General features: G+C 36.4%; 1 protein-coding gene across 41 annotated transcripts in view; it reads right to left on the bottom strand.

Moving 5' to 3' along the window:
- The window catches only part of RIMS2 (regulating synaptic membrane exocytosis 2), a 577683-nt gene that overhangs the window by 20915 nt on the left and 536110 nt on the right, over positions 1 to 20658 (bottom strand). Inside the window, exons 1-2 of one of the 41 annotated variants that reach the window (XM_057735287.1) lie at positions 6120 to 6224; positions 3220 to 3225 (exon numbers count right to left, since the gene is read on the bottom strand). The exons of 37 other annotated variants lie outside the window; for them this stretch is intronic. In XM_057735287.1, coding sequence (XP_057591270.1) covers positions 3220 to 3225; positions 6120 to 6224 — 111 coding nt within the window. Of the gene's footprint in view, positions 1 to 3219; positions 3226 to 6119; positions 6613 to 20658 lie in introns of those variants that run through there. 3 more of the 41 variants (XM_057735284.1, XM_057735285.1, XM_057735286.1) reach the window with 3 other exon arrangements.

Genomic DNA, 20658 nt, shown 5'->3' with positions numbered 1-20658 from the left:
ATCTACTGAAGTTTTTGGAGAAAGAGTGGTGTCAAGATCAAGATGATGTTTAAGAAAACTGATACGGGGGCAATGAAGTTAGACTGCAGTGGGGAGATCAAGAAGGTGGAGAGAGCAGATTGGGAGACTCAGATGATTTAAAAGATGGACTAATATGGTCCTAAACTATCAAGGAAAATGGGAAGGAAGAAAGAGAACTGAAAAAAGCTGGGAAAGAAACATTTCCTTGGCAGAAGATGCCAACTGGTGGCACACATTTAAACCACACTTGGTCAATAGGTATGTTGGCTCAATTAATGTTTAAATTTTCTCACTTAGGCACCAACGTTTTAAAATTTAAAGGCTTTAAGTAAACATTCAGATTTATAGCTTTTCTTAGGGAAAAGAGAAGAATAAATTTGCCAACCTGGGCTGATATTCAATTTGGCATCAATTACCTAGAACTGAGTACTCACCATTCCTTTTTGGATGGATAAGCTTTCTCCAGCTTTTCAGAGTCCCTGCATTTTCCCTTTTGTATTATATCTGGCCTACTTCACTGATGTATGTTACCTTCCTGGCCCTCAGCTTACAGGAATAATAAGAGACAACTGATCACTGAAATAGCTAAAATAAATGGCCCTTTCATTTTAGTCTCATTAGGCAAAATCTAAACCTTAAGAAATGATACCTCAAAACTAGAATAGATATTACAATTTTTGTGTTAGCTTTTTCTTCAGTTGGTCAAACAGTATTATATATACATGGCATTAGGTAAATCCCCTCCTTGCCAATCAAACACCATTATAATATGAGAACAAATATACAGAATGATATTTTCTGATCAATAATAAGGACCTATGAAGACCAGCAGAGAGCACTTAACCACAGTCCTTGGCAGCAACAGGAAGCTGCCGTTACAACTTTCTAGTGGGTTTCTTTTACAAGTCATTATACACAAGATGTCTTCATAGGGACAACACTTCTAGTTTTGAATTTAGTGAACCTGTTGAAGGATGATAGCAAATTGGGGTTTAAATTGACTTTTTTATTAAATTTAAATTACTTTAACAGTATTATCTGGATACTTGGCAGTGAAAGATTCTGAATCTTAGATTATGTAATATTTGATAAGCATTCTGAGTGGAACTGTTCTTTCATTTATCTTTTTAAATTCCAACGTCTTCTGCGTTAACTTTATCGGCCTAGAATGTAAATCTAATATAAAAATTGTGCTGTTGTTGAACATGGTGTGGACTCGTATAAGAAATGATTTATTATACATAATCAATCATAATCTAGGAAAAATAATATCCCTGAAGAGAAGATAGGTATTTGGACTACTATTGTCTCTCCATGTCCTGCCCCCAATACTGGCATTGTGAAAATGTACAAAAACTATGATCACTGAATTTTAATGTCTAGATCACATATTATAACTTTAAAACAGTAAAAATATGATGGCTAGCAATCAGTTACATTGATATTCAGCTTCAAAAGAATGGTAGAACTATATACTGTTATTATTAATAGACAGTGAATACCTACTGTGCTAGACATGATGTCTGTATTTAGAAGGATTATATTTAAATGTATGGAGAATTTTTTATTCCAATGGAACACAGGCAAAGTGCTAAGCTCCATTTTATATATACATTTTGTTTTTACTAAGCTCCATTTTAATCAAATAGGACTGCTTATTAGGAATTAAGTGCACAAGGAACTATATATTCAATATCCTGTGATAAAACATAATGGAAAAGAATATAAAAAAGAATATATATATGTATAACTGAATCACTCTGCTGTAAAGCAGCAATTACCACAACATTGTAAATCAACTATACTTCAATAAAAAATAAAAATTAAAGTTAAATAAAAAAAGAATTAAATGTATTATTTACAAAAGGATTAGAATAAGGTAGTGCCTTTTACTGGTTGTATAGCCTCTTAAAGAGTAGGGAATAATTAAATAAGTCTTCTGATTACAGTCTATTTAGTTCCTTTTATATTAATTCCTCATAGCTTCACTATCACATATAAAGATACTTTCCTCAGTTTTTCTGGTGATTTTTAAACTATTCTTTTTTCTTAGATGGTTTTCCTATAACTTAATTTTTAAGATAGTGGCACGTAAAAGAAAGTTAATTTATTCAGTTAAATAGCATTAAGTTGATAGGATCTCTTCTTCTGTATGATGGCCAAGACATGTTTTAAACAAAGAAAGAAGGCCATAATATCAAGCAAATCAAATTCATCATATATTATATGCACGTAACTGAACAAGAATCACTAGCCCAGAAACACAAGTAACTTTAATATAGCTTGAGAAACCAGATCTATGAATATTAGGATATGTGCAATTTCCCTACATTATATGACCATAACCATTTGTCCTTGAATCTAAGGGTGGGAGGCCTGCTTCTCCTACTAGGAATAGTAACCATTTCAATGGTTCCTTCTTTCTTAAAATTACCTGTAATGTTTAAAAATTCTACATACAATAATATTCTACATTAGGGAGGTAGATTTAATGTTGGGTCCAACTAGTTTACATAGTGAAGCTAATACTTATTTCAGAGAGTTCAATGATGGATAAACATAATTTATAAACAGTTAAATAACATGTAGGTGCTATTATCATTACTTTTACTTAAAAAAAAAAAAACTGCTCAGAGATTTGGAGAATAGTTATCTGGAATATATCCAGGGACAAAGAAGCAAAAAAATAAAATAAAATAAAAAAGAACTGCAAGCATACAAAAAAGATGCTGCAAAGATCAGTCAACAATCTTAACTTATTTTGCTTATATGAATGTCCCTTTCCTCCTCACTTAAGTCAGCTCCATTGAGATTTACAATCTATGGCCAAGTTGTTTAACTTCTCTAAATCTCAGTTTTTACATGCATAAAATGATGAAAATAGTAACTTCCTTGAAGAATTATCATGAAATCAAAGGAATATGGCACAGAGAAGGTACTCAATAAACGGTAACCATTATTATTATACTTGATTTTCAAAACATAGCATCTTAAAAGAACATGCAGTATAATGATGAAGAAACAATACACAGAGTAGTTGGGATTCTAAACTTTAGAGCCAGATTATGGGTTTTGATTCCAGCTCCACCACTTAGTGGCTGTGGACCCTGGGCAAATTGCTTTCAAAGGTGTGCGGGAGGCACTGAGAGCTGTCGCTGATGCCGGAATCCATGTTTAACCCTCACTTTCTCAGGATACCCTTCTCTAACTCCTCAGTTATTTGCACTCTGTACTTCACCTTCCTAAGCCTTGTCACAGTTTTAATTACATAGTTATTCCTAGTAATATCTCGCATTAGACTGTGAGTTCTAAGAAGGTAGGGAGCATGTTTAGCTAATTCAGAGACTAGCGTAGCAATGAACACATCTCAGAGCCTCAGTTAATATTTTTGAATGAATGAATGAAAAGAATACTGTCTCTCAATAAACTTCTGAGCACTTCTTGTGTAGAATGGTAATGCCTGGGTGTGCTGTCCAAGAAAGAAATGAGAATATGGAACTGGAAGGCAGAGTATAGGTAGCTATTACACTATGTCTGAAAAGAAAGGGCGGGGAGGGGCAGGCTGTAAAATCAGATTGGCTTACTGAACTATCAGTTACTTTAGTCAAATCACACTGGTTGGTAGACCACTGCTCTCTTTAGAAAAGCTGTTCTCAACCAGTGTGAAAATCATCTGTTGTGATGGATTTTCTTTATAAATTAGAACGGGTTTCACAGTTATGACTATAATAACCTAGTCCTGAGCAAGCTTGTGAGAGAATGTTATCCACGTGAATTTTACGTGTCCTGTGTGGGTGTCTCAAGAGAAAAAAAAACTACAGAGAAGCACTGCTCCAGGCCAGTGATTTCTAACTTTTATAACTCTGCAACTCTGCAGGGTATGTTGAAATACCCCACAAAAATCTCAGGATTTTCAAGAGCAGTAGGAGTATAGCAAAATCAAAGAAGAAAGTTAGGATTTCTTCTCTTGGCTGTGAAATGACTAAAACCCAGTGGAAAGACCTCTAATTTATGGGGAGTGCCTTTTCTCCAGTTCCTTGTAGAGAATTACGTGTTTCATTTTAAAAACTCTGGCTTCCTTATGGAACATTTTGTCTTGGCAACTCAAGAAACCATGTTACAGGACAGAAATCTGTTCCAATTTCCCATGTGTAGATATAGGAATTTCCTTGGGATTAGTCTGTGTGAGCCAGGGTTAAGTCAATATACTTTAAATTAAAAAAAAAATTTCATATTTAAATAAGTTTTTCTTGACTCAAAAAGGCTTTTAGAATAGTATTCTGTAAATCCAATTAATTCTAGCTACAACTTAAGAAAGAATGATGATCGTTCACCTGAAACAAAGTCATGATTGAAGACTTGGTGTAAAAATTAAAAATTGAGAAATGAGTGTAGAATAATGTTTTATCTAAATATGTATTTATAGGCACACCTGGGTTTGAGTTCTAGTTTCACCACTTACTAGGTACGTGACTGTGGCTAAGTATATGCAAATAATAAACTAGTATAGCTTGGGCTGGGTGCACAGATCGTGTTGTTGACTGCCTGGGTTCATATGCTAACTCTATTACCTACTATCTGGGTGAACTTGGGCAAGTTTCTGAACCTCTCTACCTCAGTTTCCTCGTTTGTTAACTGGGGATAATAAAAGTAGTGCCTCATAAGGTTGTGGTGGGCCTAAAAGAGTAAGTGCATGTCAGGTTCTTAGAATAGTGTCTGGCTACTAACAAATACTGAAAGTTTAAGCTATAATTACGATCATTCATTTACCCAGTTTGACCTTCTAATATCTTGACTTGCTTACATTTGCTGAAATGTTAAACATTTAATACATAGAAAACAAGTAAAATGTAAATGTACAAAGAACAGCAAAAGATTAGTATGAAAATTAAAAATCACATTTATATAGGGAAGTATCCTACCATTAAACCTGTACTAATCTAGTACAAACTGAGAGTGCAACAATAAGCTAGAAGAAACCTGGATAGTTCTAACGAGAATTATTTTGAAGAACACTTTCCAGGTGTATTATTAATCAGCCATCTTCCACCTCCCTGCTCTCCACTGGGAAAAATAGGGAAAAAAATTATTTCTACCTGTTCTCAGAGCAGGTAGTTTCTTCTAAATCAGGGCTCACTACAGATTTCCTAGTAAGAGGTTATTGATTGTCACAGAATAAAAGCAAAATAAATCCTATTATATACAATGATATATACAATAATAGAGGTAACATGATGATAACCAACCTACTCTGGATAATATGTGCAAAGATGAACACAGTTTGCGACTAGTTTATCAATAAATTAATAAACAGCATTTCAAATGTTGGGACCGCTATTATTTAGCAATCAATTCCTACTTTGATTTACAAATTATGTTTTTAGCATTAGTTGTTAAATCTTACAGGAAAGTTCTTCACAAAGAAAATGTATGTTGTGTTATTGAAAACTTTATGAAGGACTTGAAGTCTCTTGGTGAAAAGTTTAAAAGTGCGTCCCCTTCGCTGTTTTTCTCATTAGCTTATCTGACATCATTCGAACACCAGAGATAGACAACCAATAGTCAGATTCATAGTATTGTTCCTGCCAACGAAGTTCCAAGTGCCCACAGCACAAACGAGCCTTCAGTACTGTCACCCTTTGGCCTGTCCCTTGTATTACCCCTTCCCGGCATTGCGCAGGCTGGGATTCCTGTTTCAAAGTTTTGCTGCTGCTTTTCCCTTTAACGTTTGATTATTTCTTTCCTCGAAATCAAATGCTAATACAAGACTGCGGGAACAAACGGAAACAAAACAGGGTGGGGTGCACCCAACAAGGGACGCCTTGACTCCCACTAGTCTACATCCTCATCCAACTCCCAAGCATTGTTTAATTCAACTTCACTAGGGAAGCCGCTTCCCAAGTCAGCGCCTGTGGAGCTCTCCCATAACCAATCAACAGAGCGCTCAGCTGGCGCCCTGGGGGTCTCCTGCCCCAGTCACAGGCCCCGAGAGAGGAGGGAGTAGTGACACTGCTACTTGGAGTTCTCCAACACTGCCAACCCTCCAACCGCCGACTTTCCAAGATGCAAGATGTACCCAGACAGAAACACTTAACTACAGTCTCACCTCCTTCTTCCTCCTCCAAGGAGTTCATGCAGGGAAAGTAGCCGGCCAGCGCCTCGAAGGAAGCGGAGAGGCTGCTCCGGCTCTGGGAGCGCTGCATGGAGCGCCCCGCGGCGCCGGGGCCCCCCAAGCCCTGCCGGCCCATCTTGGACGAAGACCCGCTTTTTCCGCGGTACAAGATACGAGGCGTCTTGGCGGCTGGGGCGCGGCGACCGCAGCGCTTCGGGGGCCGGGATGGTGCCGCGGGACCCCGGAGTACTGGCCCCTGCCTCCTTGACCCGGTCCGGACCAGACGTGGCCCTCCTGGCTGCCGGGGTCTCCACTTTTTGGGGGAGGGGTAAGAGGTGGGGATCCAGGCGGTGGCGCGCTGGGGGACCCGGCTGCTCGCTGTGAAAGTCCGAGGTCTCGCCAGGAGGGAGCTGAGGTTCCCGGAGGCTGTGGCTGAGAGTCAGTCTTGCCGCCCTCCCCTCTCAGGGAGATGCTGCTGATGCTGAGGTCCCCGCCAATCAGCAGCCAGCGGGGGAGGCGGCGGCGGCTGCAGCACCTCCGCGGGCTAGCACCTCCGCGGGCTGGCAGCTCCTGAGCGCGCACCTCAGGCTCAGGGCAACGCTGAGCCCCGAGGAGCTCCTGCTGTTTCCGCTTCTTCCCCTCCCCCGCCTGATTAACACCAGAGAATGGTCACTAATTAGATGCAATGCGTTAGGCATCGCAGATGGGTACTATCTCAGGCAGATTTTTGGTAATCATTTTCCCTTTCCTAGTCTCACTTAAAATTTGTTAACGTTCCTCAAGCAGAGACAAGAAATACTGAAATTTCCTCCAAATCATAAAACAAAGGCTCCCCAATTTTTAACAGGTCCCACGAAAGGCTAGAATTAAAGCTTTCTCGTTTACCTTCTCTATAAAAAAGATAAAAAATCAATGGAAGGTAAAAAGGTTAAAAATTATCAAGAGCCTGAAAAAGCACCAACACTAAAAAAGTACTGTGACGTTTATCAATTTTGCTTTAATTTCAGGAATTTTTTAATGCTTTTTTTCTCCAAAGTAATTAATCTGCTACCTATATCTGCTAAGAATGACAATGAACACTGTAAGGCTTCAGGCATCTTGGAAGCAACACCGACATACCAGAAACAAAAGTTTATAAGTGAAATAACATCACATTCTGCAAACTGCAATTCTCTATTCCAGAACATAAAGAAACCATAATTTCATTTTAGCAGAAGTCAGAAGACTGTCCTACTTTTTGTAACCTTAGACAAGCCACTCGACCTCTCAGTTTCCCTATCTAGGCAGGTGGGAAGGTCGGACACAATGGTTCCAGTCCTAACCATGTCACAGCTTGATTATTGGCTGTGTGTTTTAGGGGATTTCAAAAGTGTTTTATAAAATGTAAATTATACAATCTAAAATAGTTCTTTCATACAATAAACATTTCCTGAGTACTATATATGTACAAGTTCTTTGATGTACTGGGAAATACAAAAAGTCATTCAATTAATAGTAATTTAGCTCCTCATATATGTCAGGTACCTTTGTAAACACAGGCCACATAGTGATCAAAGATAGACATCTCTGCTCTCATGCAGCTTATATTCTAGTAGGGGGAGAAAGATACAATAAATCAGTAAATTACATAGCGTTAAAAGGGGATAAATGAACGTGGCAAAAAATAAAGTTAAGAGGTATGGGACAGTCTGCAATTTAAAAAAGGGCCGTCAGGGTGGGTATCAGTGACAAGGTGAAATCTGAATAGAAGTATGAAGAAGCTGAGGAAGTAAGCCATTCGATATGTGAGGAAGAGAGTTAGTCTGAGGCAAAGAGAGCCTCTACTGCAAACACAATAAGATACGATGTCCTGGTCTGTCCTTGAACCAGCAAAGAGGCCATGGTAGCTGGAGTGGAGTGTGTAGGAAGGAAAGGAGGTCAGAGAGATAAGAGGCAGAGAAGGGGGTAGATCACACCGTATTAACAACTTTGGCTACAGCAGATCACAATTTAGAAAGTATAAAACAATTCACTCAAGAAATAATCCTCTCAAATCTTTCTAAAGAGTAGGAAACTTTCAGTACAAATAAGAGTGCTATCACATAATAACAACTTTTGGTTGCTTAGAGTTAGGATCATCCAGGTTTCTTGCTTCTGTTTTTCTGATAGGCTTTTGTCCTTTCTCAGTAATATTCCTACAGCTCTCTCTCAGTTCAATTTTCTATTCATTATTCACCTTCCTAAAATACCAGCATTTCAATAGAACACTGATAAAACCAGGAACTCTCTGAGTATTTTTTCATACCATATTGCTTTTATAGGAACTTTTTATTAAATGAAATTTTCATTATAACAATAAAGAAAATCATAGTGTTTTGGAAACTGAAAGGACTATTGAAAGTCATTTAATTTTTTTTTAAACTGTGGGTCACAAATTTTTTGCGAGTCATGAAAATAACATTATTAGAATGATCAGCATTCTAAAAATTAAAATGAAATAAAATATCAGAGTGTAGCTCACGTAGTTATTGTATCAATAGCAGTATTGTTTCATGAATATGTGTGCATCTCTGTGTTTGTGTGCGTTCACATGTGGGTACTAAACTGTGATCAAGAGAAATATTTCAAGGAAGAGGGATGTTCCTAGGAAAATCCTGGGAAAATAATTGACCCAGGGTGGAAAAGTTTTATTTTGGCATTCAGGGACATCATAATGATAGTTGAAAGTCACTTAGGAAGGGAATTATCTTGCATTTCTACTAGTTACTGAATGGGGAGAGGGAATCTAAGAACTGGACCAGTGGTCACACCTGAGTTGCTTGGGCCCTGCCTTCTCTACGTTCATAACCTGGCTTTATGCACCAAGAAGAGGTTAGTCTGGAATAGCCCAGATGCATCTGTTTCTTCATAAGCATTGCTTCTCTCTTGCAGTTTCAGAACAAAATTGTCCTGGGAAGCTTTCTGATATTTTTTCCTATAGTTGCGATTTGAGAGATATAGGTAAGTGATAGAAGAATGGCACAAGGAGAAACATGAAGTACTAAAGAAGAAAAAAGAAAATCACCTTATTTCAGGGAAGAAAGCTTCAAGGAAAAAGAAGACTATTGGCACACAGGTATCAGAGAGACAAACCGCAATAATGGCCAGAGGTCTCTAGTCTTGAATGATAACTTGTGGAATATACTGAACTTATTGAGAAAATTTACAATTCTACATTTTTTTGTCCTAAGTTCAATTGTTTTCCTATATAATAAATATATAAATAATATTTCTGGTTTATATATTTTTAAAAAGTTGATTTACTATTTCTTATCCCATTCTGATATATAAACTACCAACCCCAAAGGCATTTAAAAACTTATATAAAAGATAAACTACTGATAAAAGATTGGAAATGTCATTTCCTTCATACCAGAAAGTACACTCAAACGGCTTTGGATGTAGTTTTCAAATGATGGGCACTATATAGTTTCATTATAAAAAACTAAGTGTAATTCCAGAACCAATATAATCTAGTGTTCAAATTATTTATAATATATTTATAACTTTCTTACTCATCCAAAGATAATCAGAGAAAAAGTGAGTTACAAATAATACATACTAATTGCTTTCTAAAAGCAAATTCTGGCTTTGAAAAAAGATTCCACTATTATACATGAAAATCATATTTTTGAAGAAAAGATATACAGATTGATACAGCTTGCATAAAATATCATAGCATTCTATTTGATGAATATGAAACATATCACACCAATTATGCCACTTAATTCTTACATCAATCTTGAGGGTGTCATCACTATTTCTTCTTCATAGATGAGCTAATAAAGACTCAATAATATTACATGACTTGCTTAATTAGAAAGTGGAAGAGCCACTGATTTTCTGATTTCAGGTGCAGTACCCTGTATACTATCTCACAGGTGTCTCACACCATATACATAAATACAGATAAAACCTATGCAAAACATAGATGATAGATATAATATGAACTATACAGTAAATTATTTGGTTCAAAATAAAATAAATATTGAGAATATATATGTAAAGCCATAATGTTTGTTCTAAGTATATACCAATATTAAATTCATATTTGCCCTTTTAATCAAAACATATTAATATTACATAGCCATATACGTATTTCAGTTCATCATTCCTAACTTGGCTAGAAAGTTACATGTCCTTTATGTATCAGTTTTTATAATAATAATAGTTTCTCCAAAACAAAATTACCAAAATTCTAAAGTATGTTAAATTAGTTTATTCCTGAAATAGAGGCTTGGTCACTGAAGAGAATGCAGAAAAAGGCTATTATGTGAAATAGTTACATAGTGTCTCCACCATGGATTACTTCAACTGGGAACATAGTTGTGCCTGTGGTAGCCTTGCCCTTTTCTATGGTAGAAATGATGTAGGTGATGATGATGAGAATGCAAAGTACTAATAAAGGGAAAGAAAGACAAAGTAAGTCCTTTCGGTAAGTAGTGGAAAAAACAAGTAGTAAGGCCCAAAAGCGGATATGCTAAAAAGAGATAGAAAAAGGATTCTTATTGCTACTCCAACACTATTTAGTGAATCCAGTCAACCCAGAAATGGCTGGTTGCTAAAAGAGATAGGAATTGCTCAGGATAGGCTATAAAGCCATGCTGCAGGCTGAACTAATCTCTTTCTTCTTGATACACATTTGCTCTTGATAATATAGGAATTTGTCTCTACCTCAGTCTTCACAAGTGATGTCAATTACTTTTGCCACTTTGGACCATTCCTCTATACAGCAAATAATTCTACACTAAATAGAAATATTTGTGGATATATTTTGGCTTGTTTTATTCAAAACCAACTCTCAAAATATTTACAGATGATGTGACTGACAAGGGATTAATCTCCAAAATATGCAAACAACTCATGCAGCTCAATATCAAAAAAACAAACAACCCAATCAAAAAATGGGCAGAAGATCTAAATAGACATTTATCCAAAAAAGACAAAAAGATGGCCAAAAAGCACATGAAAAGATGTCCAACATCGCTAAGTATTAGAGAAATGCAAATCAAAACTACAATAAGGTATCACCTCACATCAGTCAGAATGACCATCATCAAAAAGTCTACAAACAATAAATGCTGGAGAGAGTGTGAAGAAAAGGGAACCCTCCGACGTTGTTGGTGGGAATGTAAATTGGTGCAGCCACTATGGAGAATAGAACAAAGGTTCCTTAAAAAACTAAAAATAGAGCTACCATATGATCCAGCAATCCCCCTCCTGGGCCTATATCTGGAGAAAACCATAATTCGAAAAGATACATGCACCCCAATGTTCACTGCAGCACTATCTACAGTAGCCAAGACATGGAAGCAGCCTAAATGTCCATCTACAGAAGAATGGATAAAGAAGATGTGGTACATATATACAATAGAATATTACTCAGCCATAAAAAAAAAGAAATAATGCCATTTGCAGCAACATGGATGGACCTAGAGATTCTCACACTAGGTGAAGTAAGTCAGACGAAGAAAGACAAACATCATATGATGTCACTTACATGTGGAATCTAAAAAATGATACAAATGAACTTATTTACAAAACAGAAACAGACTCTCAGACTTAGAAAACAAACTCAGTGTTACCAAAGGGGACAGGTAGGGGGAGGGATAAATTAGAAGGTTGGGATTAACATATATACACTATTATATACAAAATAGATAATCAGCAAGGACCTACTGTATAGGTCAGGGAACTCTACTCAATACTCTGTAATAACCTAAATGGGAAAAGAATCTGAAAAAGAATAGATATATGTGTGTGTATAACTGAATCACTTTGCTGTATACCTGAAACTAATACAACACTGAAAATCAACTATACTCCAATATAAAATAAAAATTAAATAAAAAAACAACTCTCAAGAGTCCATATACATGTGTGAGTGTGTGTTCTCACACACACACACACACACACACACACACACACACACACACACACACACACACACTCCTTTAGGACAGTGGTCATGGCAAGGATGGTTTCCAAGTTTGAGAAGCTTCCTGCTCCAGCATTCTCTTCCACTATTACAAACAACTCTCTGACTTTGTGATAAATTTATACAGTCTTCATGGTAACATTCTCAAACATCTGAGAGAAAAGAAGAAACATTTCTGCTATTACAAATTCCTTGGGATCCTAGATGAACATCACCTAGCAACTTCTTATATCATTATGAGATCAACAGCATCAAGATTTTGTGAGTGTAAACATTCTGCATAAATACACAGTAAGACAAAAATTTTATATATGTTTCAGGTACCAATGCCAATAACTATACAAAATTTACTAAAAGTGTGTGCATTTTAACTGCTTTATTCATTCATTATTACTTTATTCTTTCACTATTCGTTTACTCATTACTCATTTATTCTTTGCACCAAAGTGTGATGAGAATGACACTAGGTATGCAAGGGAAACAGAGGGATTCTCTTAATTACAATTAAGTTTAATTCCTACTTGTTCATGTTCCTTCTTTTTCTTTACTGGCTAAAGCTTCATGTATTCACTTTGACATACATAGGAGAAAAGACTTCTGATTACCATTTAGTTTAAATGAATCATATGTTAGTCGTATATAAATGGTTATACACTATTTAAACTGCTTGATACCATGCTGACATAAAAACAGAAAATTTAACATTTTTCATAGAAATTTGGCTTTATTGTCCACTTGACTTTTAAATTACAGGCACCTTAACGATTTTTAATTATATATGAAGGTATAAAATTTATAACAAAGTTATTTAAAGTTGTTAAAAATCAAAGGCAGAGAAGAATGATGATACTCTCAAAGCATTAAAAATTGCAGGATTTTAAATAGTATACTGCAGAAATAAAAAGCCCATGAAACACATTCATGGTGTACAGATCCAGGTCAAACATCACTTAGATTGGGCATAAGTGACTTGCTGCCTGAAGGAAGTTCTATTCGGAGCTCAGTACATTTGGTAAACAGTTAAGATTGTGTGCAAAGTGGCCAACTAAGGACCCAAGCTAAGCAACTCATTATCAGCTGACTCCCACTTAAAGCACTCTGTGTCAAAGTAATAGTTTGTCTGTCATGTTGATATAAAACTTCATTATAGGAAATAACAATACAGATTAAACATGTTTCCCTCCTAAAATTCAATTCGAAATACTTTCATCTTGAACTTCCCTAGTGGTGCAGTGGTTAAGAATCCGCCTGCCAATGCAGGGGACATGGGTTCCATCCCTGGGCTGGGAAGATTCCACATGCCACGGAGCAACTAAGCCCATGCACCACAACTACTGAGCCTGTGTTCTAGAGCCTGCAAGCCACAACTATTGAGCCCATGTGCCGCAACTACTGAAGCCTGAGTACCTAGAACCCATGCGCCACAACAAGAGAAGCCACCGCAATGAGAAGCCCAGGTGCCCCAACAAAGAGTAGCCCTCTCTCGCTGCAACTAGAGAAAGCCCACACACAGCAACGAAGACACAATGCAGCTAATAAATAAATAAATAAATTTTTAAAAATTTTAAAAAGAAATGGTTCTATCTAATATGCTTTATTTATACTCCCACAATATGGTGAGAAACTCACATCTAACAAGACAGAGGTCTATTTCCCAGGGAAAACAGTCTCAGTGAAAGGTAAATTTGTAGTGTCATACAGAAACTCTCTAAGTAATGCAAGTAATTATAAAGAGGCAAATCAGTATGTGTTCTAGTTATGGGAATATTTTGTAATGCTTCTCCTTGAACACTGCTTTATAACTTGGATTCTTCTGCTTGGCAACTCCTTGAACTAACGGAGCAGTGTTTCAAATCCCAACCTCCTTTCCCATACTTGATACCAAATTGGGAAAAGACATTTTAGGGAGGAGCCGAAAGTCTCGATTTACAGCCTAAAGAATAACTAAATATGCAAATATATATATTTAAATTTGGCAACACCATTCAAAAAGCTTTTCCGAAAATGTTTATTTGTAGTCTAGCCATTTGGACATAGAAAAACTGTGCTGTAGAATTTCTCAGTTCCTTTTTTTCTGTTCTGAGTTATTTTTTGTGATTATCTGGAATTTGATCTAACATCTAGAAAAAAGTCATTGCTTCATAATTCACTGTTATAAACTACTAATTTCATTTCAAATAATACTGTATTTCACACTACGAGGCAGCATTTTTTAAGTTCTCTGGGTGAGGCAAAAATACAAACTTTATATCTTAGTAAATCTTGTATTGCATCTGAATAAACACTGAAAGACATTTTTCAAGGACTATGATCTTAAAAAATGTAATTGTTACATATTTTATCACAATTCAAGGTAACTGCAATTTTAAACTAATATAACATTTTGGGTACTATTTCTAATTTCATTTATTAAAAATGATTCATTTTTATTCTCAACTTCAGATTACAGGTTAAGATTAGCTGACAAAGGGTAAGTCTTCTGGCTTCTATAGGCACTTAGAAGGTGCTTGCCATAGCATTTGGAAGTAAATAAAAAGTCATAGCATGAGGTGAACAGTCCTTTGTCAACCTTGTAAGACACAGTTTGCCCCAGTCTCTTGCAGAACTAGACCTCCACTCATCTCCTTACTCTTAGATCTGAGTCCCACCTCCATCTGTAGTCTTAACCCAACTTTACTCTCAATCTCTTTCATTATTACTCTGATCCTGTAATTACCCCAGATTTATCAAACCATCATGCCTCCTTTGCATACATCTCCCTGTGGATGAACTTCTGACATAAATGACAGGATGGAAATGTCCCCCTATAGCTGAAGTTCCTCTTTGCTTCCAATACATTACAGTACTCCTTTTAATACAAATTTTTGTGAGAAAGATCATATTTTTTCCCATAGTGGAGTTCATTTAGAAAAATGTAAAACAACACTGGAGACTAAATAACAATGATAATCTATTATCAATATGTATTTCTCACTGTAATGCTCACAATAACTATAAGAAAAATTCTCCAAATTATGTTTTCTATAATGTTCTCTGTGTATGTGCCAGTTTAAAAACTTAATGCCAGTGAAAAAACTATTGACAGTTGCGTCAACAAGATTATGAGAATCTCTATAAAAACTTTTCCTAATCCCTATCAAATTACCAATGGCATTTTTCACAGAACTAGAACAAGAAAATTTGTATGGAAATGCAAAAGACCCCAAATAGCCAAAGCAATCTTGAGAAGGAAAGACAGAGCTGGAGGAATCAGGCTCCCTGACTTCAAACTACACTACAAGACTACAGTGATCAAGACAGTATGGCACTGGCACAAAAACAGAAATATAGATCAATGGAACACAACAGAGAGCCCAGAGATAAATCCACGCACATATGGGCACCTTATCTTTGACAAAGGAGGCAAGAATATACAATGGAAAAAAGACAGCCTCTTCAATTAGTGGTGCTGGGAAAATTGGACAGCTACATGTAAAAGAATGAAATCAGAACACTTCCTAACACCATACACAAAAGTAAACTCAAAATGGATTAAAGACCTAAGTGTAAGGCCAGACACTATAAAACTCTTAGAGGAAAACATAGGTAGAACACCTTAAGACATACATCAAAGCAAGATCCTTTTGGACCCACCTTCTAGAATAATGGAAATAAAATCAAGAATAAACAAATGGGACCTCATGAAACTTAAAAGCTTTTGCATAGCCAAAGAAACCATAAACAAGACTAGAAGACAACCCTCAGGATGGGAGAAAATATTTGCCAACAAAGCAACTGACAAAGGATTAATCTCCAAAATATACAAGCAGCTCATGCAGCTTAATACCAAAAAAGCAAATAACCCAATCCACAAATGGGTGGAAGACCTAAACAGACATTTCTCCAAAGAAGATATGCAGATGGCCAACAAACATGTGAAAAGATGCTCAACATCACTACTCATTAGAGAAATGCAAGTCAAAGCCACAATGAGGTATCACCTCACACAGGTCAGAATGGCCTTCATCAAAAAAACTAAAAACAATAAATGCTGGAGAGGGTGTGGAGAAAAGGGAACCCTCCTGCACTGTTGGTGGGAATATAAGTTGGTACAGCCACTAGGGAAAACAGTTGGGAAGTTCCTTAAAAAACTAAAAATGGAACTACCATATGACCCAGCAATCCCACTACTGCACATATACCCAAAGCAAATCATAATCCAAAAAGAAACATGTACCATAATGTTCACTGCAGCACTGTTTACAATAGCCAGGAGGTGGAAGCAACCTAAATGCCCATCAACAGATAAATGGATAAAGAAGATGTGGCACATATATACAACGGAATATTACTCAGCCATAAAAAAGAATGAAATTGAGTTATTTGTAATGAGGTGGATAGACCAAGTGTCTGTTATACAGAGCGAAGTAAGCCAGAAAGAGAAAAACAAATACCATATGCTAACTCGTGTATATGGAATCTAAAAGAAAAAAAAAAAAAGGTACTGATGAACCCAGTGACAGGGCAAGAATAAAGATGCAGATGTAGAGAACGGGCTTGAGGACACAAGGTTGGGTGAGGGGGGGCGGGCAATGGGGAAGCTGGGACGAAGTGAGAGAGCAGCTTTGACATATATATACTACCAAATGTACAACAGATAGCTCGTGGGAAGTTCCTGCATAACATAAGGAGACAAACTTGATGGATGATGACTTAGAGGGCCAGGATAGGGAGGGTGGGATGGAGTCACGGGAGGGTGGGGATATGTGTGTAAATACAGCTGATTCATTTTGGTGTACCTCAAAAATTGGCACAGCAGTGTAAAGCAATTATATTCCAATAAAGAGATAAAAAAAAATATGCATTCTACTCTTGTTACAGGGAAGAGCTAAATCAGACTCTATGTTAGATCTGTTTGTTTTACATTAACCTTTGTATTTTATTGCTTTTGCTACAAGTTTGGAATGTTGCTTTATAGCCTGAAATATACAGGATAGTCCATTCTCGAACCTCTGACCTTTAAAGGTATAACACTTTTCCATTCATTAAAGTTGCAGAACAAAGAATAATATTTGCCTTTTGGAAGTTTATAGGAACATTGTGACCGGACCTATGTGGACAGCTGCAAGAAGAAAGGATTCTGGCACCAGGGGGTCTGCAATAACCAACAACACCCCCTTTCCTTTTTAGTATAAAAGAAGCCTGAATTCTAACTCAGGCAAGATGGTATTTTGACAGACGTGAGTCTGCCATCTTCTTGGTCTGCCAGCTTTCCAAATAAAGTTGTATTCCTTGCCTCAAACCTCCCCCCCAAAAAACAAAAACAAAAACAAAAACAACAAAAAACCCAAAAAACGTTTCCCGTAGATTTCTTATTTGTACTGGCCTCCATTCACTGTTGGTGTTCCATTTGTGGGCCACTGCTTAGAATTTTAACGAGTCTCATGTTAAACATGTATTAGAATTTATTCTTTCAGAGTCATTCTATCTGGGAGCAAGCCCATAGATACTCCCTGAGTTTACTAACATCTTCTACTACAAATGAAAATAAATTATTCCAATTTTTAAGGGACATTCCAAGAAACATAAAACAATTACTTTGGTCTACTGAAAACTCCATATACAGTTCCAAATTCTCAGCTTCTGACATTAATTTCCCATGGTTCAGTTTTTCCCATGTTTTTAGATATTATGTCTAAAGTATAATACTTTTGTTTTATACAATGACTTTCTCTCAAGTATTTTTTCAAAATCTATACATTCATGTCTAAAACATATCTACGTATCCTGTCAGTGCTAGTCTCCATTTCACATGTGCTAAAGTATAAGGAAGATAAAAGATTACACACCCATTAATGATAGGATCTGATGAAGCCTAGACAGTTAAACTATGGGTTTAAAACTTTTTTACGTTTCTGCACATTGCATACTTATGTGTGAAGGATCAATGAATATATTCCTATCAAAAGGTAATCTATTGAAAGTGTGTAATAAACACGACTGATTCTTAGCCTGGTAGAACTAATTGACCATTTAACCATTTGTTATTAAACAATATTAAAAAAATATTTATTGAATGTCACCATGTCCATGCACAGTGCTAAGCAGTAGAAGTAGTAAACAGTATCATTTACTAATTGACTGACCACTGATTAAATCTATTACTTTCACTCATTATTATTATTTCAACTGATAAATACAGAAAGCTAAGGAAGCAGATCAAGTAATGCTCTTTTGGTCTGAAAGCATTACCTTCTCTTGACTTCCATTAGATCACATTCTTAGAGTTTTTCTCCCATTTCTCTTGCATCTCCTCATCAACCCTTGTGGCTGACTTCATCTCGTCTATCAAATTTCTACCTCTAACATCTTTATAATGCACCCTGGGCCACCTTCTCTCATTATACTTTCCCCCTAGATGATCAATTCCATTTCCAGTTTTAAAAACCGTACGTATTCACTCAAAGTATTGAGTGCAGACCTCTCATTTGAGTTTCAGAACTGATAACCATTTACTTGACATCACCACTAGAATATCTCACAGACCTCACAAACTACACTCTTGATTTCTTTCCCACAAAAAATCTTCTTTTCTTATATTTCCTCTCTTAATAAATAAGATCATCAGCCAAATGGTTGCTCAAACCAGAAATCTGGACATTCTCTTTTATTCCTTATTTTTTCATACTGTATGCCTCTCTCATCCAATTGCCATCAAATTCTATTGATTCTACCTCTAAAAGAGACCTCATATCTACTCATTTCTCTAATCCTATTCCAAAACACTTTCACTCTTACCCTCAAGATATTATTCATAAAGCAGCCAGGATTATCTTTTAAAAACATATGTTGGGTCATGTCATTACCCTTTTAAAAACACTTCAATGTCCTTTCACTGCAGTTACATAAAACACAAACACACAGCATGACCTCCCTTTAAGATTATATTTACTTCTTCATAGTAAATGGTTTTCTTTGTTTTTTACCCATTAAGACTTCTGTGTGGTGTCCAGTTTCTGTTTATTCCAAAAATCACTATCTTTCTTGATCGTGGTTTTTCTTGTTTTGCCATAGTGATATCCACTATAGAAAGCATTCTGCAATTTTAAATAGTCCCCTTCCTCCTTGCTTCTCATATTTCAGTTTAATGAGAACTATGTAAAGGTTAGTCAATTCCTACCAAACATATTTTCCCAGGTCTCACGAAATATACTGTATCGCTGGCCAGGAATTCTTCATAGCTGTATCTCAATTTGGTGATTATTTAACACAACAATCACTTGTCAGAAGAGGGCTTTAAAATTTACACCTGCTTCCCTGAAGAACCCATAACTCATTTATGCAGTGAGCTGCTATTACTGATGAGAAAGTATCATTTTCTTACAATGAAAAACAGTGGTGGTAGGCTCGAAACCTCAGGACCATGATACAGGCTGCTGAATATTGTATATTATTATTACTTAACTTTTCATAATTTAATAATATTATATTATTTGATACCATCTACACAGCTGTTATGAGTACATTAGGCTGGATTTTAACATTTAAATTTTTATTTTTAATTTCACCCCTCATGTCCCCTCCAGTAAAACCTGCCAGTCCCTCTGTGCTGGCTCTACAGCTGGATGAAGACCATGGTTGTCCATGAGGGAAAGACGGTTTGGGTCTAGCACTAATGGCCAGGCAGACCCAGCTCTTATTCCTCTGCAAACAAGAGACACTCTGCAATACAGAGTCTTCATCCCTTCGGGCCCTTGGCAGACATTTCAAGTCTCATATTTCAAAAGGAAGCCTGATTTTTATTCTGAAACTACGATTAATTAGGTATCTCTTTAACAGATGTATGATTTTAGGCAAGTCATTTAACCTCTCTGTTCCTTAATTTCTTTTCTAAAAAGAGGTTACATAACTTCTCTATGCTGTCTATAGAGATCGTCACTAAGCCCTGTTCGATCTTTAATAATCTGCAGTTCTAAACTTTCTGCTTTGTTCCATCCAAGACAGTCCCCATCCTCCAACCCCCTTGCACTCTCCATCCCTTCCTTACTCAGGAGACATGAAGGCACTTGGTTAATGGTGTGAACTCTGGAATTAGACAGGCTTGGGTATGCAGCCTAGCTCTTCTGCTTCTTTGCTGTATGACCTTGGGCAATTACTTAAACTCTCTATGCCTCAGTTTTCTCATCTGTAAATTTGACATAATAATACTAATGATCTTGTAGATTGTTGTGAGAATCACCTCATTTAACAGTGAGCATGAAGCTCAGAAATTCCAAACCATTAACTCCATATTTCTTCTTTTCTAATTAAGACTTCTACTCTCAAAGCATTGCTATCTTCAGACTAGTTTTAAGATTAAAATGAACTGATGAAATGGATTCATCTTTCAGAGATATTTTTATTTTCAAACAATATCCTTAACTAATTGGTGAAATTTCAGGCAGTGTTAAAAGTGATTTTTAAAAATATCTACACAAATTTAGGGAAGAACTGGTGCATTTTCTCATATATATATACAAGCCTCTCCTGAGATTTTCCTCTGGGCTCAGTTCTCCTGAGTACTAGCTTTGTTACAGCTTTTCTCTTTCCT

Source organism: Hippopotamus amphibius, chromosome 5 (genome assembly GCF_030028045.1).
Source record: "Hippopotamus amphibius kiboko isolate mHipAmp2 chromosome 5, mHipAmp2.hap2, whole genome shotgun sequence".
In the NCBI taxonomy this organism is placed as follows: Eukaryota; Metazoa; Chordata; class Mammalia; order Artiodactyla; family Hippopotamidae; genus Hippopotamus; species Hippopotamus amphibius.
This window is presented reverse-complemented; position numbering and strand designations above follow the sequence as displayed.